Source organism: Tiliqua scincoides, chromosome 16, assembly GCF_035046505.1.
Source record: "Tiliqua scincoides isolate rTilSci1 chromosome 16, rTilSci1.hap2, whole genome shotgun sequence".
NCBI lineage: Eukaryota > Metazoa > Chordata > Lepidosauria > Squamata > Scincidae > Tiliqua > Tiliqua scincoides.
In genome coordinates this window covers 3,134,623-3,162,431 of record NC_089836.1, presented here as the reverse complement: position 1 = coordinate 3,162,431, position 27,809 = coordinate 3,134,623, and the positions used below count along the sequence as shown (strand labels likewise).

At 51.6% G+C, this 27,809-nt stretch overlaps 2 protein-coding genes and 1 pseudogene across 2 annotated transcripts in view; 1 reads left to right on the top strand and 2 right to left on the bottom strand.

Moving 5' to 3' along the window:
- The window catches only part of SLC27A4 (solute carrier family 27 member 4), a 20,750-nt gene extending 17,450 nt beyond the window's left edge, over positions 1–3,300 (top strand). The window contains exon 9 of the mRNA XM_066610864.1: positions 3,241–3,300. Coding sequence (XP_066466961.1) covers positions 3,241–3,300 — 60 coding nt within the window. The remainder of the gene's footprint in view (positions 1–3,240) is intronic.
- An 804-nt stretch (positions 3,301–4,104) lies between these two features.
- On the bottom strand, positions 4,105–22,283 carry PTGES (prostaglandin E synthase). The gene is made up of 4 exons (XM_066610798.1): positions 22,208–22,283; positions 20,426–20,628; positions 14,587–14,669; positions 4,105–5,693 (listed from the first exon to the last, which is right to left on the bottom strand). Exons 2-4 carry the CDS (start codon positions 20,531–20,533, stop codon positions 5,444–5,446), a joined length of 441 nt encoding a protein of 146 aa, XP_066466895.1. The 5' UTR covers positions 20,534–20,628; positions 22,208–22,283; the 3' UTR covers positions 4,105–5,443.
- Positions 19,592–19,710, bottom strand: LOC136635729 (5S ribosomal RNA; annotated as a pseudogene).
- Positions 22,284–27,809: the final 5,526 nt, after the last annotated feature.

Genomic DNA, 27,809 nt, shown 5'->3' with positions numbered 1-27,809 from the left:
CACCAGTGTTGGTTTAGGGCTAGATTCAGCAGAGCAATTACCAAGCAAATAAGCTGGTCTTCTAACCAGGCCGCTTGCATTAAAAAACGGAGGCAGGTAGATATGGGCTCCAAGTTCAGGTGAGAGAGCAGGTCTACCCGTTCAGCAAACCGCAGCCACAGAGGCCATCAAGTTCAACCGGGAGCCCAGGTCTACCCACCTGGTTGACTTGGGCTCTGGAGTTGGTAGCGCTCATGGCCCCCCCAAGACAAACACTGGATCTGCCCCTGCACACTTTTTACAATAAGCACTAAAAAGGGAATGGGTGCAGTATCACATAAGGGCATTAAATGCTGCCCTCTGCTGGTATACGCAACTCAGTGTTATTCCTCAACAACCACACAAGACCACAAGAGACCCACATCCTGTTGCCACGCCCTCGCACCTGGCATTCAGAGAGAGGCTGCCTCTCAAACACGGTGTCTAACCCGCAATGAGTTTTCATCTCTCCAATCACCTTTTAAAGGCATCTAACCAAAAGGCCGTCCTGTGGCAGGGAGTTCCACAGATTACATTAGCAAGAATGTGCTAAATGCAACCAATGGGAATTTTTATTTCTTACCTATTCTGCTGAGAAAAGGAGCATGTCCTGCAGTTCCTTATCTTGGCACAGCAGCAACCAAAGCTGCAATATCTAAGCAAACCTGCTTCTGCTCTTATTTACTGGCCATTTAGCTTTACACTGCATAGGAAAACCTGTTTGGCACATGGTCCGCAGTACCATTATCCACCACAAGGGGGCAGCCCATTTCTACCTTCATAAAATCCCATTGAAATTGGATGTGTTTCTCTTCTCCTATAGCAAGGGTGGGCAAACATTTTGGCCGCATCATCTCTCGGACACTGTGTCGGGAGCTGGGGGAGGGGGAGAATTAATTTACATTTCAAATTTGAATCAATTTACTTAAATTCACATCAATGAATACATTAGAGACAGAACTTACATGAATGAATGAATGAATTTCACGGAGCTTATTTAATACATGAGAACTACACATGAGATATATAGTTACTACATGAGAACTATAATTAACAGGCATGTAGAACCACATGAAAACTCAGACCTGTTTGCCACACACCTCTTGCACATGGAAACACACACAGACCAAGCTAGAAACTCATTAAGACAAAAGTTGTTCAGAGGCAATGCGTGTTTCGGGGGGGGGGGGGGTTAAAATAAAGGCCAGGGAAAAGCAGAACACACCTGGAGACTAGGGAAGGCCTTGCTCTAACCTGGCCCGAAGCTCGCGTCTGGTGGTTCCACTGGCTCCAATAGTCTCTGGCGGGCCAGAGGCTCATTGGATACCAGGGGCTCCCCGCAGGTCAGATTGGGGGTCCCTATGGCCACAAATGGCTCCCAGGCTGGGGTTTGCCCACCCCTGTCCTATAGGAACATAAGAACATAAGAACAGCCCCACTGGATCAGGCCATAGGCCCATCTAGTCCAGCTTCTGTATCTCACAGCAGCCCACCAAATGCCCCAGGGAGCACACCAGATCACAAGAGACCTGCATCCTGGGGCCCTCCCTTGCATCTGGCATTCTGACATAGCCCATTTCTAAAACCAGGAGGTTCCGCATACACATCATGGCTTGTACCCTGTAATGGATTTTTCCTCCAGAAAACTTGTCAAATTTTTCCTCCAGAAACTTGTCAAATCCAGGAAGACATATGACTTGCCAAGAGTCCATTGCCTCCTCTCAAACCTGTCTATGGTTGCCACCTACACACTCATGATGCATTTAGCCTCTGTATCTATTCACGGTAAGGCCAAATGCAGGCATCCATGTAGGTAGCTACCATAGGCAGGTTTGAGAGGAAGCAACAGGCTCCTTGGTCAATCAACACATCTTCCTTTAGAGCAGCGATTCCCAACCTAGGGTACATTTACCCCCCAGGGGTACTTGCCAGGACCTTTCAGGGTACTTGAAAAAATTGAATAATAGTGGGAAAGGATGATCTGTATTCGAATACCTTGCAGGGCTGATAGGAGGGGTACAATTTATGGAAATGGGGTGCCAAGGGGTAGGCAAGTGAAAAAGTGTTGGGAACCTCTGCTTTAGAGAAATAAAAACAGGTCCAATTGGAATGGGACTCTTTGGAGGTTAAAAGTCTGCTGCCATCTTGTGGCCACAAATCAGATTGCAGGCCCTGTGCCAAATACTGTGTTTTTTTATTTTTATTAACAGTATTTATATATTCAATAAAAAGTTCACAAAGCGGCTTGCAGAGAAAATCAAATACCTGACGGCTTCTGTCCCAAAAGGGCTCACAATCTAAAAAGACACAAAGGAACACCAGCAGACAGCCGCTAGAAAAGACACTGCTGGGGCGTGTACACCAGGGGTGTGAGCTGAACCCCTGGAAGCAATTTATCCGGCCTCCATTACAATTGGGCTCTCCCAGCGTGATCTAGAGAAGATTTCCAGACTTGATCTAGAGGACTTGTGCCCACTTTAAGCAAGTGGCTGCAGCAAACTAAGGCCCTGGTGTTAAACCCCCTGCTTCCCAGAACTGTCAGAGCAAAGGGCCACTGTTGACACCTCACCCTGTCTCCTTGAAGGATCATGGACATTTCCATCACAACATGTTTCCTACCTAGAGTGAGCCACTAAAGAACCAGGGCAGGTCTACACGTAGTTGCCTAACCTGATTAGGGTTGATGAGGAAGAGGTCAGCTTCTTGACACATGTCTTCCTATAGGGAAACAGAAAGGATTGAGAACAACGAATACATTGGCCATAGGTCTGCTGCTGTACAGGAACATATACAACTATACCCTAGCACAGCCGTTTTCAACTCCTGTGCCGTGGCACACTGGTGTGCCGCAAGCGGTCCACAGGTGTGCCACAGGTCATGTATTAATAGGGCCAATGGGAGATGTGAGTTGTCCCCCACACACACACACACTGACAGCATGGTGTGCCTTGTCAATTGTCAAAAACCTGGTGGTGTGCCTTGATCGTTTTAGTGCCTTGTCAGTGTGCTGTGAGATGAAAATGGTTGAAAAACACTGCCCTAGCGCATTGTCACACACCAAATATAACCAGATGGCAGCCTCCACGTCCAGGGGCATTTGAGCCGTTGAATGCTATTTTGAGAGAGAGATAAGGACGTCTGCTGAAAGCAGAGAGAGATACCAAATCTAAGCCAAGTCATGAGTGCCAGTTTCCTTCAAACCCTTGTGGTGTTTGTTCTCAGGCCAACCAAGAGACGTGCGGTGGAGCTTCTCGCGATCCCTGGGTCACTATCTCCTCGTAACCGGTTGGTGGTTGCGTTGACGGCTCCTCTGATCTCTGCAATCCGGCTACGTTCCTTTGCTCTTTTGAACTCGCCTTGAAACAAGCTTGGGGTCTGTGCCCCTGTGGTTGCCCAACTCCCTATCTGCGCAAGAGGATGCCGTGAGACGTAAATGAAAGCATTTAAGGGGTTCTTATAAGGGCCAAAGCACTAGAGGAGAGTGCACACCACAACTCTGCAGGAGTCCATGCTCTAGCCGCCCCTGAGAACGGGTGCAGTCCTATCACACCTCTTCATGGCACACCTCTCCAGTTGTTGATCATCTATTCAGCTGCAGTTGAATTACCCCTGTCCCCCCTTGGGAGGCTGCCCGTTGCATCTCTGTATGAGTCACCCCACTGAGCTTGCCGATTTCCCATCAAGATGCAGGCCCAGTCACTCTTGCAAAAACTGAAGATGTAAAAAGCATTTTTTTCAAAATTATTTAAACAAGTGAATCGACTCCTCTAGGGGAGAGTAATACTCTAATATACTCTATTATAATAGGAAAAAAATATATAATAGGCAGGTGTTTGGAAGAAGGAAACAGGAAATTTCAAGAGACTGAAGGGCCCAGTCCTATCCAACTTTCCGGCACTGGTGTAGCTGCAGTACAACCCCAAGGTAAGGGAACAAAGGAAGTCTCTGTGACTGTCTCCCCACTGCAGGATGGATCACACACACCCCATTGTCACAGCTGTACTGGCACTAGAAAGCTGGATAGGATTAGGCCCCGAGAGACCTTGGTTTAACACTTTCACTGTTTATTAAATTGATTTCATCACAATTATTGACAGCATTTATATACCACAGTTCTAAAATAAAGTTTTACATAAAAAAACAGTTCAGGGTGTAGTCAAGTTCAGTACCTTCTTACGTGTGCTTACTTAGTGGTGTAGCTAGAGGGGGTGCAGGGCTTGCAATTTTACCAGGTTGCAGGCCGCCTGGGGCAACTCTCTGGCCGCCCACCCATGCAATTGCCCCCCCCATCTTGCAAAAAGTACCAGGAAAAAGCAGAACCCTTTGCAAGAGGGGAAGCGGGAATTTTAGTCTCTAGCCTCTCCTTGCTCCAGGGGCTTAGGGGCAAGCAGGGGGGGACGACTTTGGGGGAGCAGGAAGGGAGCTAGAAGTGGGGAGGCAGCAGATTTCTTTATTTTTTAAGTTAAAAAGCGCAGGAGCGCCCGCATCTTTAACTTTGCCCCAGGTTCCAGGATGCCAAGCTACCCCACTGCTTAGAAGAAAGCCCTTTCGGTTGGAACACATTCCCCAATAAATACATGTAGGACAACCGCTGAAGGCCACCATCCTACACAGTTACCTGGGAGTAAGTCTCACTGAATTACAGTCTGCCCTTTTTATCCAGGGGGGGATCTGTTCCAGGACACACACCCCCCAACACAGATACACGAATCCAAAGCCATTTCTGGTTTGATGACCACATTTGACTAGCATACTGGTGCGGGGCGTGGCATCCATGGTGAGTAAAATTTGTGGATGCCAGATTGACGGATGCCGGGGCTACACTACAATGGACCTTACTTCTGAGTAGCCAGGCACAGGGTTGCATTGTAAGACAGTCAACAGCATCCGTCGCTCGGGGAAATATTGATGGAGGGGCGGGCGAACAATTTAAGAGCAAAAAAACCTGCAAAGAAGTCTGTCATCCTATTAATGTTTCAGCTGTGCAGATGACATACCCTCCATCCCACAGTGACAAACCCATCTTGAGAAGTCCACCTCTTCCATTATCCCTTTCGCTCCAACGTGCGATGCCCAAATCCCGTTCGGTTGAAATCCGCGGTTTCAGAGCTGGAGACGTTTTCCTCTCTTCGGGAAAGGTGGATTTGGGACTGAACATCGACAGCTACGCCCAATTCTTCGGTCACATGGAGGTGCCCCAGGAAGACGAGGAGGAGAAGAAGCCCACGGGTAATATGGTCAAATTGCAAACGGCCATGTTTTTTTTATCGCGGCAGAAAACACAAAGAGGCGCAGAAATCACAGCCAAAAAAAAAAAAAAAAACTTGGAGAGAGCACACCCTCATTCACCCATCCGTCACTCTCCAAGGGGACCAAATGTCTCTTTCCATTCCCACAATGCTGAATTATTGCCAGCTTCAAAAAGTCACCAGTGTTTGATCAGTGCGCAAAGGATCTGTAGCGCCATGGAGAAACAGGGCAGCTGGGCCAGGCTGTAGGCCACTGAGCGCGTGGGGGCTTTCAGCTTCAGCAGGTAGGCTACGGTGTGGACGACTCGGCTGAGAAAGAAGACCAGGAAGTGGATCCGGGCCACGGCTGGGTTGGGGTCTAGGAGGGAGTAGACAGCCCCCAGGAATAGGAAAGGGTAGATGTTTTCCATGTCGTTGCGATGAGCCCTGAAAAAGGAAGAATCGGAGAGGGCCACTCTAAAGCAGGGGTTCCCAAATGTGTATTGCAATGCCTTGGGGGAATCACGGCACATTCACAGGTTCCCCTCCGACCAGTTCCCCTGGGCAACCCCACCTTGGATCTCGCAAAAGCCAAGATGACAGTGCCCAAATCTCACGAGATTTGGGTGCAGCCAAATTGGACCTCACGAGATTTCGTGAAATCCACGACAGCGGCGGCCACATCGCATGTGACTTGAGTGCCGTCATCTTGGATTGCACAAAATCTCATGAGATTTGGGCACCACCATTGTGGATCTCGTGAGATCCATGACGGCAGCACCTGGCCGAGGAAGCTGCCAGGGGCAATCGTGAGCCAGGCAAGTTTGGGAACCGCTGCTAGAGCGACAAAAGCACAAGCTTTGGCAGAGCGATACGTTCTGGAATCGAATCCTGCACAGATTTAATGTTCATGGGGGCTTTTTGGCCAGTCAGCTGTTGCTTGGCCAAAAAAAGGCATTGTGGTAATGATTGATCAACTGTCAATGAGTCGCAACAAGGCCGGCATTCCAGCGCAAGCCTGCGCACGTATGAAGAAAAGAGGTATTATTTAGTCACAGCTGCACCACTTAAAATAAGCCTCTTTGTATAAGAGGTGCCATTCAGGAACACGTCTCAATTGACCGCACCTTTCGGAAGGCTCTCCCCTCCCATGCTAAAACAATCACCACCTCCGGTTTGCCCCGGCTGATTCACCCGCCGGCTATTCCTGGCAGCTGGTGTAGCTGTGCCCGCATTGCGCAGCTCTTTACAAGCTGCAACTTCCTCTTTCTCGGCGGCAAAAGGTTGCGCCAGGCTAGAGCGCGGCCACACGCCTGGGGCGCCAGCATTCCAGGGGTACCTGCTTCAGCCACTGAGCTCCAACCTCAGTGTGGATCTTTCCTACTGGCCGCGCCAATCTGAAACGGAAGGCGGGGCCCACATCCTAGATGCACTGAGTCAGGAGTAAGCCCCACTGAACAAGGAGGGCTTGATTTGCACTCCACTTTTAGTGCAAAGGAGGGTTTTGAAACCCAAGCACACTTTAAAAAAAAAAAAAAGCACAAAAAGCCATTGCTGATATGAGGATGATGATGAGCAAAAGAAATGCGCCAGCCTCATGTTTCTCTAAAAAGAAAAATCTGTTTTAAAAGAATTCACCCTTCAGAAACAGACAGCGGTACATAGTGGCCAGGACTGGAGAATGCTCTGCTGGGAAGACTGGGAAACTGGGAAGTAAGTGATCCTTGCTCTCAACATCAGAGACTCACCCTTAAAAAAATAAAAGACAAAACACCTCCTTGCCCAGTTAAAAGGAGTCTGGATTGTATCAAGAGGCCCCGGGGATAGGACCAGTGTCGGCCCACCTCTGAGGCCAACTGAAACAGGAAGCAGATTGACGGGGGCGGTCGTCTCTGTCCACCGACTTGCCTTCACCAATCCACCTCTGCCTCTTTGGGCTGGGGAAGGAAGAGATGGGGCAGAGCAGAACTGTGGAGGAGAGAAAAGTGGTGGACTAGAGTGTCAGAGGAGTGTCAGGTAAGGGGGCAGCATTATGGGACGCCACCACTGACACCAGGAGATCCTGGGCTAGTCCCAAATCCTGCTCGTGTCCATGTCCAGACGTAAGCCCCTACCACATTTAGCAGAACGTACTCCCAGGCAAGCCTGTTGGTGTCCCCGGCTTCCTTTCCCTGTTTAAGCCCCACACCGGCGGAGTTGCCAGGGGGCGTGGCACCCAGGGAGGTGTGACGTCAGGCAACACCATGACGTCACTTCCCGGTTTTCCCCAGAGGAGGCAGGCAGGCTCCTCTTCACGTTCGGTTCTCAAACCTCCAAAGGAGGAAGGCTCACGACAGCCCGATTTGAGACACTGTGGCCGAGAGCACGCGCATGGCCCAGCCATCGTTGTGACTCATTCTGTGCGGTCACAGCGGTGTCACCCCCTTCCAGCCTGGCACTCAGAGTAGTCGTCCCCCCCCCGGCCTCTGCTTTCTATGCCACTGCGCTCCCCCCCCACCCTTTTCTCTTATCAGACAACAACCGCAGAGCAGGGAACCAGATAAGACATGATGACTCTCCAATCGTAGATCTCTGCTATCGGTTTGTGGCTAAACGTTATTCCAGCGCACTGAGAAAGAGGAATGAATGGCCTCTGCGCACTGTGAGAGGCCCCGGTGTGAGACCCAGGAAGCTGGACTGTGATGGACACACACACACACACGGCACATAGAGATACAGGAGGCACATAGAGAAAGCCCTCCCACCAATGGGTCTCCTCGGATCTGTGCCCACTTTTGAGCGTGTGCAGACCCGAGGAGGCCTACGTCAGGCTGTCTGGACTGGGAGAGATGGCCCCTGCCCTCTCTGTCCACCTCCCTTCTTCCGCCCCATTCTACCCACTCCCCACCACCCTCGCCCACTTTGAGAAGCCTTATTGCCCGCTGGTGCTGGCATGCCTTCTAGCAAACGTGCAACACCAAGTGCTGGACCTCAGTGCCAGTTGGGATTGGGCCCTAAGTCGGGCTGTGTTCAGTGGAGCTTGCTCTCTGGTAAGCATGTCTAGGAGGGGAGCCTTCATTTGCCAGGTCCCGGGTGCCCCTCGTGAAACACAACAGGAATATGACCACAAGACATTGTTGTCACAGGAGAGGAAGGCAAACGGCAACAGAGATGGTCATTTTTTTTTTTTAAACCAAAGCATGATCCTTGTGATTGCTCAACCCCATCAGCAGGCCCTTGCGAAGCTATTCAGTGTACAACGAGAGAGGGGACAGACCTGGAATTCAACTTAACTCTGGCTGGAGAAGCAGCTCTCAAATTCAGATCCAGTGCTGGTTATGAGTTAGAGCAGGGGTGTCCAAACATTTTGGCAGGAGGGCCACATCATCTCTCTGACACTGTGTCGGGGGCCGGGGGAAAAAAAAAGAATTAATTTACCATTTTAAATTTGAATAAATTTACATAAATGAATATATTAGAGATGGAACTTGTGTGAATGAGTGAAGGTCTTGCAGTAGCTCAAGGCCTGTAAAAGGCCTTGCACAAAGCAAGGGCCAGCCTTTCCTTTGCTGCCGCTGCTGCATCACAGCCGTGAAACAGCAAGTAGTGGAGGGAGCCCTTGTCCCACAGCTCAAGTGAGAGGTCGAACAGTCTCTCTCTTGCTGAGAGGCCAGCACGGGCTCCAGCAAGTCTTTGGAGGGCCAGAGGCTCATTGGAGACTGGGAGCTCCCCGAGGGCCTGATTTAAAGGCCCCCCCAGGGCCGCAAGTGGCCCCCGGGCCGGGGTTTGGGCACCCCTGAGTTAGAGTGTGGTCTCTGGAGCCCTCTGCACTTCTAAAAGGCACCTCCGGGAGCCCCGCTGGCGCAATGCGCAGAGTCTCCGGAAGCGTGCGGGCACACGCGCAAAGTGGCGCAGCGCGGAGCCTGACGCCAAATACCATCAGTGAACCTGAACAGGAGGGGAATGAGGAAGGAGAGCTGCCAGCAGGGGAGGCGGAAGGAACAGATGCGCGAGCCAGGCAGGGGGAAGGTGGCAGCCATTTCTGGCGTGGAGCCCCTGAAGTGGTCTCGGGGATCCCCAGATCCACGGCCGGCCGTAGGAGCTGCAGGGCCCAACTGGACACATTTGGGGGAAGGAGGAAGCAGAGTCACAGCCCAGGCCTCTAGCATCTTAGAGATGTAAATAAAATGTCTTACACGCTTTGTCTCTGGTAGAATGGAAAGCCATCAAAATACGCGCTGAAAAAGCGCATGATTTCATAAAAATATTAATGGTATTTTTAGTGTTTACCCTAGAGCCGGGAGGGGGGCGCCCTTAGGTGCAGAGCTCAATTGGCCCAATGGGCTTAAAGCCAGCCCTGGCTAGGAGCACCCTTTGAGAACTGCCGAGTTAGAGCATCATCTAGGGCAGGGGTGCCCAAACCCCGGCCCGGGGGCCGCTTGCGGCCCTCGGGGGCTCTCAATCAGGCCCTCAGGGAGCCCCCAGTCTCCAATGAGTCTCTGGCCCTCCGGAGACTTTTTGGAGCCTGTGCTGGCCCAACGCGACGGCTGTCAGCAAGAGGACGACTGTTTGACTTCTCACCTGAGCTGTGGGGCAAGGGCTCCCTCCACTACTTGCTGTTTCACATCTGTGATGCAGCAGCGGCAGCTAAGGAAAGGCCAGCCTTGCTTTGTGCAAGGCCTTTTATAGGCCTTGAGCGACTGTAAGACCTTCATTCATTCATATACGTTCCATCTCTAGTATATTCATTTCTGTAAATTTATTCAAATTTGAAATGTAAATTAATTCGGCCCCTGGGGAAGGAGGATGTCAGAGAGATGATGTGGCCCTCCTGCCAAAAAGTTTGGACACCCCTGATCTAGGGAACAGAGAGGGAGAAGACGACAGAGCAAGGATCTCTGGCACGATGTGGGGAAAGGAATGCGAGACACAGCCGGCTCCAGTCACCGAGCACGTTGGCAAGAGAAGCGACAAGCGTGGACATGGACGCCACTGTTGCTACAGGAATGGCCTGCGCACCATTTCCTGTCCCTACCATCCCAGCCACACTCCCCCCCCCCCCAGATCCCACATGAATTTATGTACACGCACACCTTGGCTGCCTCCCAGGGCTGTTAATGGCCTCTTACACAAACAAGGCAGCCCACAACCGCGACCAGCTCGGCCACTTCCTCCCCAGATTCCCCCCCCAAGGACCACAAAGAGCCCTGCCTGGGCTGGTTCTGAGACAGAAGGAAACTCTGATGACTGACTCTGGGCCGGCTGGCTCAGATACAGGAGGGGGAAGAAACCACAGCCTTGGGGGGGATGCACAGACAGCACAAGCAAGCTGACGAGCAATTAAGGAGGAATAAATCACCCCAGGGGGGCCTCTTGCAAGCTTTCCTCTTATATCAGGCCAAAGGAGCCCGAGTCACAGTGTTGCATCTTGCCAAAGCGTGCCAGTTGGCTCCAAAGCAACCCAATTCTTGGCTCTTCCCCCCCCCCAAACAGGGTCAAAAGTGCATCTAGGGTCTTGGGGGGGGCTGCTGCTAGCCCCATGCCACCAGGTTCCCCCTCCCCAAGGACTCCAACACCAGAACCAGTGGGCAGGCAGCCACTCAGTGGCGTGGAAACGGACAAAAGGAAACCTTCCTTGACTTGGCGGGGAATCAACCCGTGGAACTCCTTGCCGCTGAATGCGGTGACGGTGGGTGGATGTGGCTGCTGTGAGATCCAGGAAGTTGAACTGGACGGGCCTTTGGCCTTATCCAGCGGAGCTTTTCTTATGACTGGCTGTCTGATGGGACCCCCATCTTGCAGGGAGAGGCCCTGGCCAGGGGCCCAGACATCCTCCTGGCCAATCCTGACTCAGCAAGGCCCTTTTGATGCTCCGCGTGGGCAGCCGGGCTCATGGGGGACCTGGGAAAACCTTCTTCACCAGTCCCAATTCCCAGATGTCCTCAGCCCTTCTATTTCATGGAGGAGTCAGGCTCTCAAGATTTGTTAACTAGCACCAGATAAAGAAGGGGGTCTCCACTGCTCCCTATTCACTTCCCTGCTCGGGGCTCACTTGGGGGCCATGGAAACCATCATCTGGGGCTTGACCAGGTCTTTTGCCCCCTAAAGCCAGAGCTGACACTACCATGATGGAAGTTCAGGTTTTTTTCCCCCCAACCCCCCCTCTCTCTATGTCTGCATTTGGACAAATGGTCCCAGCAAAGAGCCAAACTGGCTTCAATGAGGGGCGAGAGCTGGTTTGTTGAACACAGCAAGAAAAGACAGAGATTCACAGCAGCTGGAATGCCGATGCCTTACACGACACCCCCCCTTCCCAGCCATGAGGAATGGAGGCCTGGAATGCCAGCAATCCCGCAAGCGCATAAAGCCAATGGCTTCGCTAATCCCTTGCTTACATTCCAAAGCAGTCCTTCTTTCTTTCTCTGAAGCAAACAATCATGTTGTAAATCTCTCCACACCCGAGGCCCACCACAATTCCTGTGCCATATTCTTCTTTACACACACACACACACCCCTCCTCTTACAGCTCCAGGTCTTCCTGTGCCATATTTTTCTTTACACACACACACACACACACACACACACCCCCTCCTCTTACAGCTCCAAGCTAAAGAATATTGAATCAGGAGGAAACAAACTTTAAAAAATAAATAAATACAGGGCTGGTTTCTCCACTCAGAACTTCCTCCAAGAGCTCAAAGCTGTCCCCTCCACACACACACACACACACACACCCGACGGGGTGATGGATAAGGGCCCTCCTCTGGCTACATCCACGCATCCCCTCCCCCAGATCAGTGGAGCACAGGGTGGCCTAGATGACCTCCAAGATCCCTTCCAACTCCATGCCAGGAAGATGGGTGCCAACCTCTTGGATCTCCTGAGCACTGCAGGACAATTCTAACATCCGCAGTTGCTGAACCCACAGGCAAGAACGGACCATTGTATACATCACTGAAGTATCTCATTTCCTCCCAAAGCCTTTGAGTAGGTTTCAATCATTTTAACACAATGTATACAAATTGAAGAAGGGAACTCCCCCCCCCCAAGAGATATTAGGCTGCAGTCCTATATGTACTGCCCTGGGAGTAAGCCCCGTTGCAACCCATTGGTAGTTACTCTGGAGGAGATGTGCACAGGATTGCACCGTGAGAGCGCAGGTAACCATGTCTACTCGAGTAGTTCCACTAGGACTCACTCCCAGGTAAAGCTGCACAGGCTTCTAGTTTCCATGTACCACAAGCAGCGCACCATCTCACAAGCGGCTGTTGGGAGCAATCTTGGCATATGCCCCCCCCAGGTGACTGCCTCAGTTTGCCTCCCGCAGAGCCCGACCTTCCATTTGGAAAAAGACGTTTCAAAAGCAGCACCGGATATGATGTCACCTACCACAGGAGCTCCGCTCCCCATCTCTACCAGCCACATCCTCAACCAAAGGGGTCACAGATGGGGTTCCCGGGGGGGGGCAGCTCATTCCCATCCAAATCTGCTTTGTTTCAGCACCCTGGGTCAGATTCCTGGGGCTGTGAGTCTCGCCACCACATTGGTGATGTGCCAAGGCTCTTGCCCTCATGACCTTGGCAATCCTGAGATCTGGGCATAGACAGGCTGTGCCAAGATTTGCCCTTCCTGCCCCGGCAAATTTAAGCCTGTGGCATTTCCGCACATCCTGCCGCAGTACCGGGTCAGTGTCAGGTCAGGTTGTTTTCCCATTCAGAAAAATGATTCAGCTTTTCGGGTACGTGACCTTTTCGGTCTGCGCCGTATTACGCAGGAAGTTGCCGGTTCAGGTTGCGGTCGCAAGAAGCGGAGGCTGGGGAGCCGGTTTGTCACGGCTGATGGGCATCAACCCTTCCAGCACCCAGTGATAAGCCACGCATGGGTGAACCACTGAGTTCATCGTGCCTGCCTCGAGCAAGAAAATACATCTTGTTGCCGAATGAATTGCCAGTTTTGGCTGGAGTCTAATATGATAGCCCGGGGGTTCCCAAAACATGCACCGTGATACCTTAGGTATCCTAAGGTATCCTATTCAACGCAAGAAGAGAACAGCTGGATCGGTCTATCTAGTCCAGCTTCCTTTATCTCCACCAGATGCCTCGGGGAGCACCAAGAGATGTGTATCCTGGTGCCCTCCCTTGAACCTGGCATTCTGAGGTCGCCTACTTTTAAAATCAGGTTGCACAGATCCATCAAGGCTTGTAACCCATGACGGACTTTTCCTCCAGAAATGTGTCCAGTCCCCTTTTAAAGGCATCTCGGCCAGATGCCATCACCTCATCCTGTGGCAAAGAGTTTCACAGATTAATTACATGCTGGGTAAAGAAATATTTTCTTCTGTCTGTCCTAACCCTTCCAACACTCGATTTTAGTGCACGCCCCATGGTCCTGGTGTCGTGTTGCATCACCCTTACAGGGGAGAGAGAGATTGGCAACCTTCAGTCTCGAAAGACTATGGTCTAAGCCTACAGCACCCGGCATTCCCAGGCGGTCTCCCATCCAAGTACTAACCAGGCCTGACCCTGCTTAGCTTCCCAGATCATGGCATGAGCCTACAGCACCCGGTATTCCCAGGCGGTCTCCCATCCAAGTACTAACCAGGCCTGACCCTGCTTTGCTTCCCAGATCATGGCATGAGCCTACAGCACCCGGTATTCCCAGGCGGTCTCCCATCCAAGTGCTAACCAGGCCTGACCCTGCTTAGCTTCCCAGATCATGGTATAAGCCTACAGCACCCGGTGTTCCCAGGCGGTCTCCCATCCAAGTACTAACCAGGCCTGACCCTGCTTAGCTTCCGAGATCATGGCATAAGCCTACAGCACCCGGTATTCCCAGGCGGTCTCCCATCCAAGTACTAACCAGGCCTGACCCTGCTTAGCTTCCGAGATCAGACAAGATCCAGCATGTGCAGGTAACAGTGCCTTACAGGGACGCCACAGGATTGCACCAGTGGCCCTTCATACCAGGTGCCACCATCTTGGATCTCCTGAGATTTAGGCACCACCGTCTTGGGCCTCATGAGTTTTCATGAGATCCAAGATCGTGGTCCCCAGCTGAGCCAGGAAGAAGTGGCTGTGGGGGCTCTGTGACCCCCCCATTAAGTTTGCTCTAACCACTACACCACATCCTCTCTATTTTGGAAAGCAGGGGGGGGCACAATCAAAGATACAGCATTGGCATAGGATGAAGGGGGGGAGACTATGCGCCACTGGAACAGCCACAGGGGGAGGGCTGGCTCACAGCAGCACATCGTGGAGTGTCACCTCTCACAGCGCAGGGCCTGCACACGTGGGTGGAGGTACAACTGGTTCGGAGACACAGAGGAGGCCTCCCACCCGCGGGTGGTGGTCTGAAGACTCACCGAAGGCATCGCTCCACATCGGGGTCTTCTCGGTGATACTGCAGCCCTCCGTGCCTCAGAGCGTCTTCGGGGTTGGCGAACGCCTGGAGGAAGACGGGAAGAGTTAGCGCAGAGAAGGGATGGAGGAACCGCACAAACCCATGGCTCACAGAGGCCCATTCATGTAGCAGAAGGCCACTGTTCTGCCCCATTATACCCAAATGGAGTTACTGTGATGACGCGCATAATCTCAAACCTTGGTGCGTATGGATGCCTCTCTCATGTTCAGCGTGCTCAGATCTGAATGCCAGAAGGGAAGGGGGTTGAAATCCAGAACATAACATTGATTAAGAACTTCTGTGCGGAGCCTGCCCTGGGTTCCCGCAGTCTGGCAGCACCTCTCCAGGGTCTTTCCCAGGCCATAGAATTCAGCATCCAAAGGGGGAGAGAGCTGGACTGAATCCCCCATGAAAACCAAGGGCCCACCGTAATTATTAAGCTTGAAAATTTCCTATTTACCTTTTATGGTAATTGTGATGCACAAAGGAGCTCAGCCAATATTTCTTTAATCAGCATGTGGTTGGTCTGTGGAACTCCCTGCCACAGGATGTGGTGATGGCGTCTGGCCTGGACGCCTTTAAAAGGGGATTGGACAAGTTTCTGGAGGAAAAATCCATTACGGGTTACAAGCCACGATGTGTATGCGCAACCTCCTGATTTTAGAAATGGACTATGTCAGAATGCCAGATGCAAGGGAGGGCACCAAGATGAGGACTCTTGTTATCTGGTGTGCTCCCTGGGGCATTTGGTGGGCTGCTGTGAGATCCAGGAAGCTGGACTAGATGGGCCTCTGGCCTGATCCAGTGGGGCTGTTCTTATGTTCTTAATTACAATTCCCAGGAAGTCTTGCAGGTCTTCTTGTTGTCTGGTGTACTCCCTGGGGCATTTGGTGGGCCGCTGTGAGATACAGGAAGCTGGACTAGATGGGCCTGTGGCCTGATCCAGTGGGGTTGTTCTTATGTTCTTAATTACAATTCCCAGGAAGCCTTGCAGGTCTCTTGTTATCTGGTGTGCTCCCTGGGGCATTTGGTGGGCCGCTGTGAGATCCAGGAAGCTGGACTAGATGGGCCTCTGGCCTGATCCAGTGGGGCTGTTCTTATGTTCTTATGTCTAGGAACTGCGCATGATGTGGCTGAGAGCCACACATGGCTCGCAAGCCATGGTTTGGATACCTCTGATCTATACTGGGGTACATTTCAAAATACTGATCGCAAACTCTTGTTTGGAGATCAAAACTACTGCTTACCAAGTGCGCAAATGGCGCGTGTATTTTTATTCTAGACGGCCGCCACGGGGAGCCCCCTTCACAAGGGGGAGGGCCTCAGCCTTTTTAAGGCAACGCAAGCCCCACTCCCGAACCAAGAGGGGTATGTTCTCAATTTTCAGTCCAGGCGTGAAAGTGAAGAAGGCTGGCTCTTGCCAGGAAGAGCCTTTGCGCATCATGCCAGCAGCCCCACTGTCACTGTACAGGAAGCAACTGACCATTGAGCACTTAAGTCCTCGATGATTTAAGGGGGACTGAGCTTGGGTATTGCCCTGCCTGGATTGTACCATTACAGACTGCAGGGGGTCTGCGTGTGTGGAGGGGAGGGGAGGCCCGGCCCCTGGTGAGTTCATTGCAGAGTAGTGAGATGCATACCACGAACAGCCACATCATCTCGACCATGATGCTACAACAGCTTTCCCCACCTTCAGCAACAGCTCTCCTGTGCAATCCCCCTGCTTTTTAAAGTGGTACAGTCCAGGAAAAGCTATACCATGTAGTTCTGCAGATTTACCAGCTTTCATAAGTGGGGCAGGAGAGATGAAATGCTGGCTGAGCTCAATTTCCTCTGGGCAGCATTGTCCAGAGGGGGATACATCCCAAAAAAACAACCCTACCTACTTCCTCAACTCTACTCAGCACTTAAAAATCAGCCTTTAAGGACAAACTGCGTCAGATGCCTCCAGACCGTCCTCTATGCCCCAAGATGGATATCTGCGCTAAAGATCCTGGAGCTGAAAAAAATGCTTCTCTCTGTGCCATGAACTTTTGTCACCACTTAGACTCAGCCCTTGCATCCAATTTCAGGCTCTCCATCCCGGCGTCCCCGGCGCAGCTGTTCCCTATGGGGTTTTTTTCCACCGCAATCTGATTTTGAAACTCTTTTGCACCGCCAAACGCCGGTTGAGACGTCAATCCCTTCTTCCCCCCCCCTGGAAAAAAAAAAATCCCAGCTTGTGAAAGCATTACATAAACCCGCAACTTCAAAAGCCTTTCCTGAAAAGGCCATGTTCCCAACACAATCCACAGCCCGGAGCGGAGAGGAAGTCGGCAACTTTGGAATCCTGCATCACGAGCGTCAACACTCAAATTAAGAACAGGGACAGTGAAAGCCTGCATCATTTTCCCCCCCTCTTCTGACACGATGGAAACTCCCCCAAGCATTGCAGTTTGTACAGAAGCCTTAAATTGGAAACACAGGTTGGGGGGGGGGTATTTGTTTTTCACCTTTTTTTTGTACTATCCTCCCTCCAAGGAGCTCAGGGTGACAAACATGGTTCCTTCCCTCCTTATACCCTCACAACAACCCTGTGAGGTCGGGCAAGGCTGTTCGTGACTGGCCCAAGGTCACCCAGAAAGCTTCACGGCTCAGCAGGGATTTGAACCCGGATCTTCCAGGCTGGCAATTCTCACACGTTTAGCCCCAGAGGAGTGGCTCCCTGGAAAACTCATGCAAAACTATCACTCCTACTGCACATGTCTCAACCTGCCTTCCTCCAGTGCGCTTGGGAGGGTTGGCCACAGGTTGAAGTCACACACTGAGAGGGTCCACCTGACCGGGTCAATGCTTGAACTCTTGGCACCAGCACCCAACAGGAAAAAGGGCCTAGTGCGAGTTTCCCCCCCCCCTCCAGAGTCCCCTCTGACCCAAAACAGGCATCCCATTGCCCAACCTTTATATATGTGAAGAAATCAAACTATGACCCACATCAGTGGCAATAGTGTCACCCACAAGGCCCTCCCCCTTCTGGCCTCACTCTGACCCTGACTTTCCATGAGAACAGGGGTGGCTTTCCCAGGCTAGCTGCCTGTCGCCGCACTTCCAGCGTCACCCCCCCCTCTGGCGGCTTCACCTGGAGCAGTCCACAATGCGCACCCGGTTAGTGACAGCCCTCTGGTGAGCTTTCCCCCTTCCAAAATAGGCCAGGACTTGGACTCTCACCGGAATTCACTTCTTGGAGCACTTGAGAGTGCGTGCAACAAAATGCGCCCGATGCACCCAGATCTTGCCTTAGTTGTGTTTGGTTTGATGGCTGTTTACACCGTTAGCTCCAATGGCAAAGATAACAGGCTCAACATGTTTCAGGCACTTTTCTACTTCCTCTCCCTCCCCCCCCAGCCCAAGAATTTGATGATGTGTTGCTGCCTTTTTTTGGGGGGGGGGGCGTGCCAGAGCCTGCAGGAATTTGTTTTGGGTGGGGAAAAAAGACCAAGCCACATCTATATCGTTTCAACCCTGAATACACCTACCAACCACCTAAGAATCAGTCCTACTGATTCTGCGGCACTGCCAAGAAAGCGTTGCATTCCCCCCCTTCCCCACAGTTCCAACCACAACCAGATCACATTTTGTACCACGAACGCAAATTGGATTGAGAACTCAGGTCACAGAAGTTCATGTCTCCAGGCAAACAGCCAACATTTTTTTTAAAGTTAGTTTTCCACCAATTGCCTTAATAATTAAGAGATCTGAACCAAGGGGGAAGCCAGACCCAGGGGTGCGGTTGAGGAGGGAGTTCCAAGGTTTCTCAGACCACCAGAGAAGCAACATCACCACCAAAAGTGCTCAGGTGCTGCCTCTGAAACATTCCCCCCCCCCCCCAAAAAGAACCTAAGCTGAGAACAGTGGCTGACTCAAATGGAGGCAAATTGAGAAATTTGCCTAAACTGGTTGGCAACCTTCAGTCTCGAAAGACTATGGTATAAGCCTACAGCACCTACAGTATTCCCAGGCGGTCTCCCATCCAAGTACTGACCAGGCCTGACCCTGCTTAGCTTCCGAGATCAGACGAGATCAGGCATGTACAGAGTCACTGGTTACTGTCTATATCAGTGGTTTCCAAACTTTTTAGCACTTTTTAAAATGACACTCTATCAAAACACCAGACTTTCAAAAAAAGGAGATCTAGAAAGAAATTTTATTACTTACACATAAAAAGAAATTATTCCTTCTACCTCAATTAAATCAATAAATTTAATTTATTTCTGTATAAGTAGCAATGATCAGAAAAAGGTCCTCACACATTCACCTCCCTACATTCACACAGGCTTGCAAACTGCAGGAGGTGTGCTCTTTGCAGTGCTACGGCATCTGATTTCCGAACAGCCTCAGGGCTTGAGGCCATTGTTTACCTGATCTTTCCATCACCCATTGGCAACCCACAGTTTGGGAACTACTCTTCGTTTAAACTACGGCAAGCCACCCCAAGAGTTTGGGATGGAAAAAAAAATGGTTGGCAACCTTTAGTCTCGAAAGACTATGGCATAAGCCTATAGCACCCGGTATTCCCAGGCGGTTTCCCATCCAAGTACTAACCAGGCCTGACCTTGCTTAGCTTCCGAGATCATGGTCTAAGCCTACAGCACCCGGTATTCCCAGGCGGTCTCCCATCCAAGTACTAACCAGGCCTGACCCTGCTTAGCTTCCGAGATCATGGTATAAGCCTACAGCACCCGGTATTCCCAGGCGGTCTCCCATCCAAGTACTAACCAGGCCTGACCCTGCTTAGCTTCCGAGATCATGGTATAAGCCTGCAGCACCCGGTATTCCCAGGCGGTCTCCCATCCAAGTACTAACCAGGCCTGACCTTGCTTAGCTTCCGAGATCATGGTCTAAGCCTACAGCACCCGGTATTCCCAGGCGGTCTCCCATCCAAGTACTAACCAGGCCTGACCTTGCTTAGCTTCCGAGATCATGGTCTAAGCCTACAGCACCCGGTATTCCCAGGCGGTCTCCCATCCAAGTACTAACCAGGCCTGACCCTGCTTAGCTTCCGAGATCCGACGAGATCAGGCAAGTGCAGGGTATCGTCGATATCAAAGTAGAAACCAGTGGCAGGAGATTCAAGTCTTTGCTTTTCAAATTTCTGCTTTTTTTTCCTTTAGTCTTGGTGGGATGGGGCTTCGGGGGGCTGTGGGGTGCTATGCTTGGCTTCTACACTGCACAGCTTATATGGCATGCAACTCAGCAAGAGACACATAAGACACATGAGACATGAGGAACGGTCATGTCATGCACACGGCACTCTTAGAGACCAGTCAAACTGCAGTCAACTTCTGCCACACTCATCTTTTGATATTACAAACTGTGAAGTGAACCTACATGTGCCCCCCTACATTCTTTCCCCTACCCCTCCTTTTGCTTATCATCTTCTAGCCCACTATTGGAGCCACAAGCTTGCCGTGTTGATATTTGGTTGTCTCTCTTAGGACTGTACCCTTCTTTGGCTTGCAGTTCCTTCCTAGCACATTCTCACTTGCCCGGAATGGGGGGGGGGGGATTACTCAGTCCTCTAAATGCGAGTGACCTGAACCTGCTTGCGCCGTTGCGCCAGTTTGTTTAAAGCACAACTTTTTCAGGGAGGTAAACAGTGGCAGCTGGAAGCGGGAGACCAAAGGCAGGAAACTCATTTCCTAACTAACAAACAATTCTTCCTCTTCCTAAAGAAGAGGTCGCGCCAAGCAATTGAGCACTTGCAAGGCTTAAAAAAATCCAGCCACCATGGGGGAAAAAAAGAGGCGGAAAAGTCGGCTTACCTTCTTCCGAAGTCGGACCTGTCCCGTGATGATGGCCACGGTGTACATTTTGAGAACCAGCAGGGTGCCAAAGAAGACAAAAGAAGAGAAAGCTTCAGTCTCCATCATATTTGCACAGGGGGTGGGGTGGGGGAGAAGCAATGCAAATTCCTTCGGAGGAGAGGCAGGCAGGCGCTGGGCTTTCCTTTGACGGCTGGAAGAATCTGGCAAAAGGAAAGAAAAAGAAAGGAAGGGGGAGTGATCACTTGGAATCCAGAGGGTGATTAATACCCAGAAGCATGCAATATTAAAATTTCAGGGTTGCTCCTGCAAATTCAGCTGCCAACTTTGACCCACTGAACTTCAACTGGGTAGATGTGCATGACAGTGTAGGGTCAAAGCCAGGTCGATAAAACCGGCAGGCCAAGGTTCTCGGGGCTCTTTGAAGGAGAAGTCAAAAGATGAACGCAAATGCTGGGCAAAGCTGCCCACTGTATGCGGGGTCACAGCCAAGGTGGACGCGTAAAGGGAAGAGGTCTAACCGGAAAGCAGAGAGAGTCAGCGCATTAAGTAGGCAAGGAGTAGTATCTTGCTATCTCGCTCTCTGGGTTCGGCAGCTCAGTGACTGCAGCTGAGGACTTGCACAGCTCCGAGGAGGGAACTGGGGTGACACCTTGTGAGAGAACCAGGGGTCCACATCAGGGGAAAAACAGGCAAGAACCCCTCAGGATCAAGCCAAAGGGGGCCTGAAACCCAGCATCCTGGATGCCCACAGAAGGAATCATCTCTCCTACTACTGCTCCCTGAAGGGCAGGAGGTCTGGTCTAGAGGGTAGAGCCTCTGTTAGCCCAAAGATAACATCAGAAGGTCGCCAGTTTGAGGACACCGGCTCCCTGAACAGCTGAGAATGGCGAGACCTTGAAGACCTTGGCGAGCACTCAGACACGAGCTGAGTGATTCCACCTGCTCTTGGTGTGAGCAAGAAGCGTCTTGGCTGCCCTCCGTGTGAGAGATGGAGCTGCTTGCCAGCCTGCGTGGGAGAACTGGAGGCCAAAATCCCCTTGAGGGATTTAGACAACGCCTGCCTATGTAAACCACCTTGAATAAAGTCAGAGGAGTAATCCGACTAACAAACTAGGTATATAAATACCTAGTTAGTTAGTATTCGGGTTATGTGCCAGTGTGCCTCTGGTGGAGAGCGTGACTCATTGCTGGGGAGAGTCCTCTCCTCCAGAAACTTACCCTATCCTGCTGCTATTCAAGCTAGTGACCATCACCCAATCTTGTGGGCGGCGAGTTCCACAGACCAACGGCGCCGGCCTGACATCAGGAAGCAAGTGCATCTCTTCCCACACATCCCCAGCAGGAGTAGGGACAAATGTGCAACGCATGAGATGTCACGCCAGGAGTCAGCACTGTCATGCACTGCCAATTCACTTTGGATACAACCCTGTGCCTGCTTACCTGGGAGCAAGTCCCATTGACTTCAATGAGACTTACTTCTGAGTAGACCTGCATGGGCTTGGGCTGCCACTCCACAGGCTGCATGCTGAACCCCACACTTCTGAAAATAGCAGGAGCGAAGAAGGTGATGATGCTTCTCTTGCACAAAGATGTGCTTGAACACAAGAACTCTTCATGGAACACACTTGCTAGCTAGCTGAGCAGGTGCTTAGCGCATAGAACATTCCCAGGTTCAAACCCCTCCCCCTTGGGGGGACATCTCCGGGTATGATGGGGGAGGAAAATCCCTCTGAAATCTTAAACTGACCTGCACTGGGCTATCAACAGTTCAGAACTTACCTGAAGAGGCAGGTAGAATCCCAGGTGATGACTTCGCGCTCAGGTTAGCACATTTGAGGTGTGCTCAAAGGGAGAGAGCAGGTAAGGACAGTGAAACCCTGCAGAAGCAACACAGCAACTCACAGCAACAAAGTCTGGATGTCCCTGGAGCTCCAGGGCAGAAAAGCAAGTTGGCACCGGAACCCCTTTAAGCCTGGCATGACCAGGAAAAAAAAAATAAGCATTGATTTACTGGAGAGGGCCCAGGAAAAATGGACTTTCCCAACAAAAGAGGGAAAGTGGGAATATCTGACATTCCCCTCTGGAAGCACTGCAGATTGCAGTCATTAGCCTCTGGGCGTCATGCCTCGGTTTCCACGAGGAATGTGAGCCTCATTTTTTTTGGATGACTTCCCCCATGTGACCTTCTGGAGCCGGGAGGCAGGCTTGGCTCCCAGCTGCATCCCCGGACCCGGAAACACAGAGTTAGAGGCAAGCCGTCCGAGTCCAACTCCAAATGTGAGGGGGTCCGTCCGTCTCCGTCCCCTGTCAGCAGTGCGCTGTGCTTTGTTGATGATCCAAAAACTGAGATGGGCTATGACCATTTTAGCACCTTGTCAGTGGGCCATAAGACGCAAAAAGGTTGGAAAATCACTGCTGTAATAATCCCTTGCTGTGAAGCCTTCAGTGGCTTACTAGGGGGGTGAGTCTTACTAGGGGGGAGCTGTCTATATTTACTCAGAAACAGCCTCATAGTGTTCAATGGGGCACATTCCCAGGGAAAGACAGTACTGGCGGTGCCACATTGCTGGGAGCTCTGGTGCAAAGGCGGGCACGAGGGCCCCCAATGTTGCATATCAAGGGGCCATGGGGTTGATCTAGGAAGAAGGAAACATACCCTGTTCTTAGCACACAGACAGGTGCGCTACGCGCAGAACAGCAAAGGACCGCTTAATGCTCAGCCTGCCGTTTGCCACAGCACGGCTGATGAGCCTGGTTTGGAACAGTAAGACGCTGACGTTTCCCGTAGATCACTAACCAAATGGATGATCTGTTGTAGAAGAGAATGGCAGCGTATAGAAGCTATCGACGGCGTGAGTGAGGCTCCCACAGGGGCATTAGAAATGCCATTTACCGGTGCCGTTACAGTCTGTGGCCCATCATGTTGGCATCCTTCAGTCTCGGAAGACTATGGTATCGCTCTCTGAACAGTGGTTCTGGAACAGTGTCCTCTCCAGTGCGCAAAGCCTGGGTAAAGAAGGTATGGAGGATAGGCTGTTACCCATGCAGCAAATCCCCCCTCTCCAAATCGCTGAAATGGTCCAATGGAAAGGCAGAAGCCAATACGGTTGGTTCCAGCAGCGTCGCAGGAGTTGCCAGAACGAGACTGTGTTCAGCCATGAACTGCCTCAGGGACTCCGGCTCTGGATTTTGCCTCGAGATTGACTCCTGAAGCCTTTTCCACAACTGGATGTAGCCACAAGGCAGTGGAGGTTTGGGATCAGAGCTTTCCTTCTCTCAGATGAGCTGCCTTCCCAGGCTGACGAGTCCCATCTACCTGTTTGGTCGCCACTTGCGACAAGCGCAGCCAAACTGAGGGCCTATTCTTATCCCCCAGCCCCCAGGGGTAAATGTGGCCCATACGGTAAGGCAATTTGGTGGCTGGATAAGGCCACTGTTGTTGCGTGTAAGCAACACACATGTAAGCACACCTGTCAGACAACAGGTGTGCCGATCAGGACACAGTGCCGATCAGGACAAGGGCCGATCAGGGCACAGTGCCGAATCACTGCACAGAACAAGGAGAGATGGGAAACGCTGATGTAATCCCTGCCCAGGATGATGCTGTGACAGTCCTCAGTGATGAGGTCACGGCCATTCCCATTGGCTGACAGGAGTATAACTGTCCAACAAGCACACTCCACTGTGTGGGTTGTAGGAGCAAGTTGCTGCATGAATCTCTGCTGGACTGACACCCGATTTGCTGACTGCTTGCTGGACTGCCTCTGCTTGTCAATTTCCGGAACTGCCTTCTGCTTGTAAATATGCCTGTAGAGACTCTGGTGCTGGGACTTCCCTGAGTCTTGTCTCCTTTTGTTGGCGTCCTTCCCTGCGCTCCGAGCACCACACGCTGCAGCTGTCAGTTTGCGCTTCTGCTACCTCTGTGAGTGGCAGAGGCCTGCCCTAGTTCCTTAGCCGCTTACGCCACTCTAAATGGGGAGCTTATACCACTCCAGCCACCTGCTGGAGAAACCAAGAAGCGCTCTCCATGCATCAACCCAGCAATGTAGGTTCTGCTTTCTAGGCCTGCAACTGAAGCATTCCAGAGCTAACCTCTGGAGAAGAGACCGTCACGGAAACATCTTCGCCACGGATCTCGGTGTTTGGAACAGGCGGTCCATGAGGCCCACTGGATGCAGACTGGGAAGCGTGTGGTCGGGCCTTGGGAAATGGGAGAGTTCCAAAGAGTCAGGGGCTCTCGGTTTGGGGGTTATGCCCCAGATGTCCACCAGGGGGGAACACACAGCACTGCCCATGGTTTGGCCAGACGGCCTCCTGGGACCTCTAGAGCCGACAACACAGACCAGATAAGGTTCTCAACGTTGCCTCCACACTCAAAACTCTGTGCAATCAAAGCCGTCACCTCCGTTTTCCTTCTGGGACTGGAAGGACTGCACTTGTGAAATCCAACCTTAGCTACGGTTGCCAAGTCTGTCTGAAGCTCTTCCTGGAAATGTAATTTTTTCCCCGTGTGATGTAACACTGGGAATTCCTAAAGCCTCTTAAAATCTCCAGTTCGCTTGGAGGCAATGCCAATTCCTGGCAACTCCAGGCAAGTCCCAACGGTTGGCCAACCCTGAACTCTTTCCTTGCTGGCTCGGTGGAAGCACCTCCTCGCTCGGTTGACCAGGGCTGATAGAACGGTCCTCCAACAGCCGGAATTAGATACCGGATGGGGTGAAGATGGACTCACCTCCGTCAACAGCCCTCCTCACGGTTCATGTAGCTTCCACGAGGCCCAGGCCTCACTCTGAAGGCAACTTGTCCCGATCTGTCAAAACAAGGAAGCGATTGTGAGTATCTAGAGACGTGAATGGTGATTTTCTGCTTGTCTGTGGACGCCTCTTCCTGAGACCCAAAGCTACATGATCAAAACCACATGGAGGGGATCTCTCCTGCTGAAGCAGGGAGGTCAGGAAGGACCGCTCCAAAAAGGCCTCTCTGTCATGCAACATACCATCTGCTCTCCTTTTAGGGGGCTGAGCAATGCTGGAGAGATAGAGCCCTCAGGTTTTTATTTTCCCCATTTTCATATCACACTCCCTCCAAGGGGCTCAGGGTAGTGTACATAGTTTCTCTCCTCCTTTTGTCCTCACGACAAACCTGTGAGATAGGAGACACTGAGAGTGACTGGCCCCAAGGTCACCCAGGAAGCTTGGTGGCCAAGAGGGGAATTTGACCCTGGCTCTTCCAGGTGTATCACCTAAACCATGACACCACTCTAGCTCTCAACTGGAAGCCTTTTTGGTGCCAGAGACAGACACATTGGTTGACAAGCCTTTAATGGGCTTCCATGAATTGAATTTCGCCGATTCCATTGCTTAGCGAGGAAGCACCAGCTTTGAACACAGTAAACCCCAGGTTTGATCCCTGGAGGCATCTCAAGAGAGGGATGGCAAGACCACCGTCTGAAAGCCTCCAAAGCTGCTACCCAGCTGTGCCCAAAACAGAGGAAAGGGAGAGGAGAGAAAGAGTACAATTTCACACTCCACCTCAGGCAGCAAAATGACACAACCCTGATTGTCCCACCTCAATTGATTTTTTGCTTCCCACTCCTCCCCCCATATCTCAGACCCCCAACTCATTCAGCCACTCTTGCCATCCTACCTTGTCATTCTGCATCTAGGCAAGTTTGCATGCCCTGCACTGGGGTAACAGTTTGCAAGGCACGGAGACATCAAATTCATTTGCATGGGAGCTCAGGTGATGCGATCCGATTGCCGAGAGGCTCCATATCACTTTTCTTGCAACCTGAAACTCCCTCCCCAAGCAGGTCTCAATCAACTGAGCTAGCAAGCACTCACCAAGAGCCCATGGCAACCTCCAAAGTCCATGGCACGCGATAATGGCAGAGATTTGGTCATATTGCATCTCTCACTTTCCTTCATAAGAGTCCTGCTTGATCAGGCTAAAGGCCCATCCAGTCCAGCTTCCTGGATCTCGCAGTGACCCACCAGATGCCCCAAGGAGCACACAAAACAACAACAGACCTGCATCCTGGTGCCCTCCCTTGCATCTGGCATTCAGAGAGCCAACTGCTAAAACAAGGAGGTTGCAGATACCCAACATGGCTGGTAAGCTGTGATGAACGTTTCCTCCATTAATCTGTTCAATCCCCTTTTAAAGGCATCTAAGCCTCAAGGTGCCATCCCCACATCCTGTGAAAGTGGAAAACAACCGATGATGGCGCTGGGACAGCCTGAAGGCCAGATAACTGTTACCCTGCACATGCTTGATCTCCTCTGATCTTGGAAGCTAAGCAGGGTCAGACCTGGTTAATACTCGGATGGGAGACCACCTGGGAATACCGGGTGCTGTAGGCTTATACCATAGTCTTTCGAGACTGAAGGTTGCCAACCAACCACCGTGGGCCACGTCCAGCCTGCAGGTCGTATATTTGACACCCTGTGTTGAGCCATCAATGCACAGCTCACTGCAGGGAATCCAGTACCAGAACATCCCAGAGAGATGGCCTCTTGAAGACCTCCAACAAGGCAACCAGACCTCAGGTACTTGATTCTATTGCCCACTGCTCTCACCATTACAAATCCCCTCCCAACTGTGGACCAAAATCTACCCTCCTGCAACAGAGACCTATTTGATCAATTCCAGCCCTCCAAAGCAGCTGAGAACAAAACTTCACCCTTTAGGGATGTAAGCATGATGTCAAACCCCATCTCAATAGTTTCCACTCCCTGCTAAACATCTCCGGTTCCTTCAATCTTTCAGTGACCATCTTCCTGGCCCTCTCTGAACCCGTTTCTTAAACTATAAGTCCTGAGCAGTGCCTCCTTTGGAGACAACACCTTCACTAACCACACCACACAAGAGGTCTATGTCAAGGGCTTACACTCAAGAAAGCAGGTACACAGGACTGCAGCCCTAGAGGCAGGAGCTGTCTGAGGTGCTGGAAGGGAGCAGAGCCAAAGTTCAGCCCCTTGCAGAGAGTGAGAGCCTTGCTTTTTGCTCAATAGAATTGCACATGCCCAATCGTGTCTGATCTTGGAAGCTAAGCAGGGTCAGGCCTGGTTAGTACTTGGATGGGAGACCGCCTGGGAATACCAGGTGCTGTAGGCTTAGACCATGATCTCGGAAGCTAAGCAGGGTCAGGCCTGGTTAGTACTTGGATGGGAGACCACCTGGGAATACTGGGTGCTGTAGGCTTATACCATGATCTCAGAAGCTAAGCAGGGTCAGGCCTGGTTAGTACTTGGATGGGAGACCGCCTGGGAATACCAGGTGCTGTAGGCTTAGACCATAGTCTTTCGAGACTGAAGGTTGCCAACCATTGAAGGTAAGTGTAAGTTGTCCCCTCCTCCACCCCAGCTCCAGTGCATCCCAG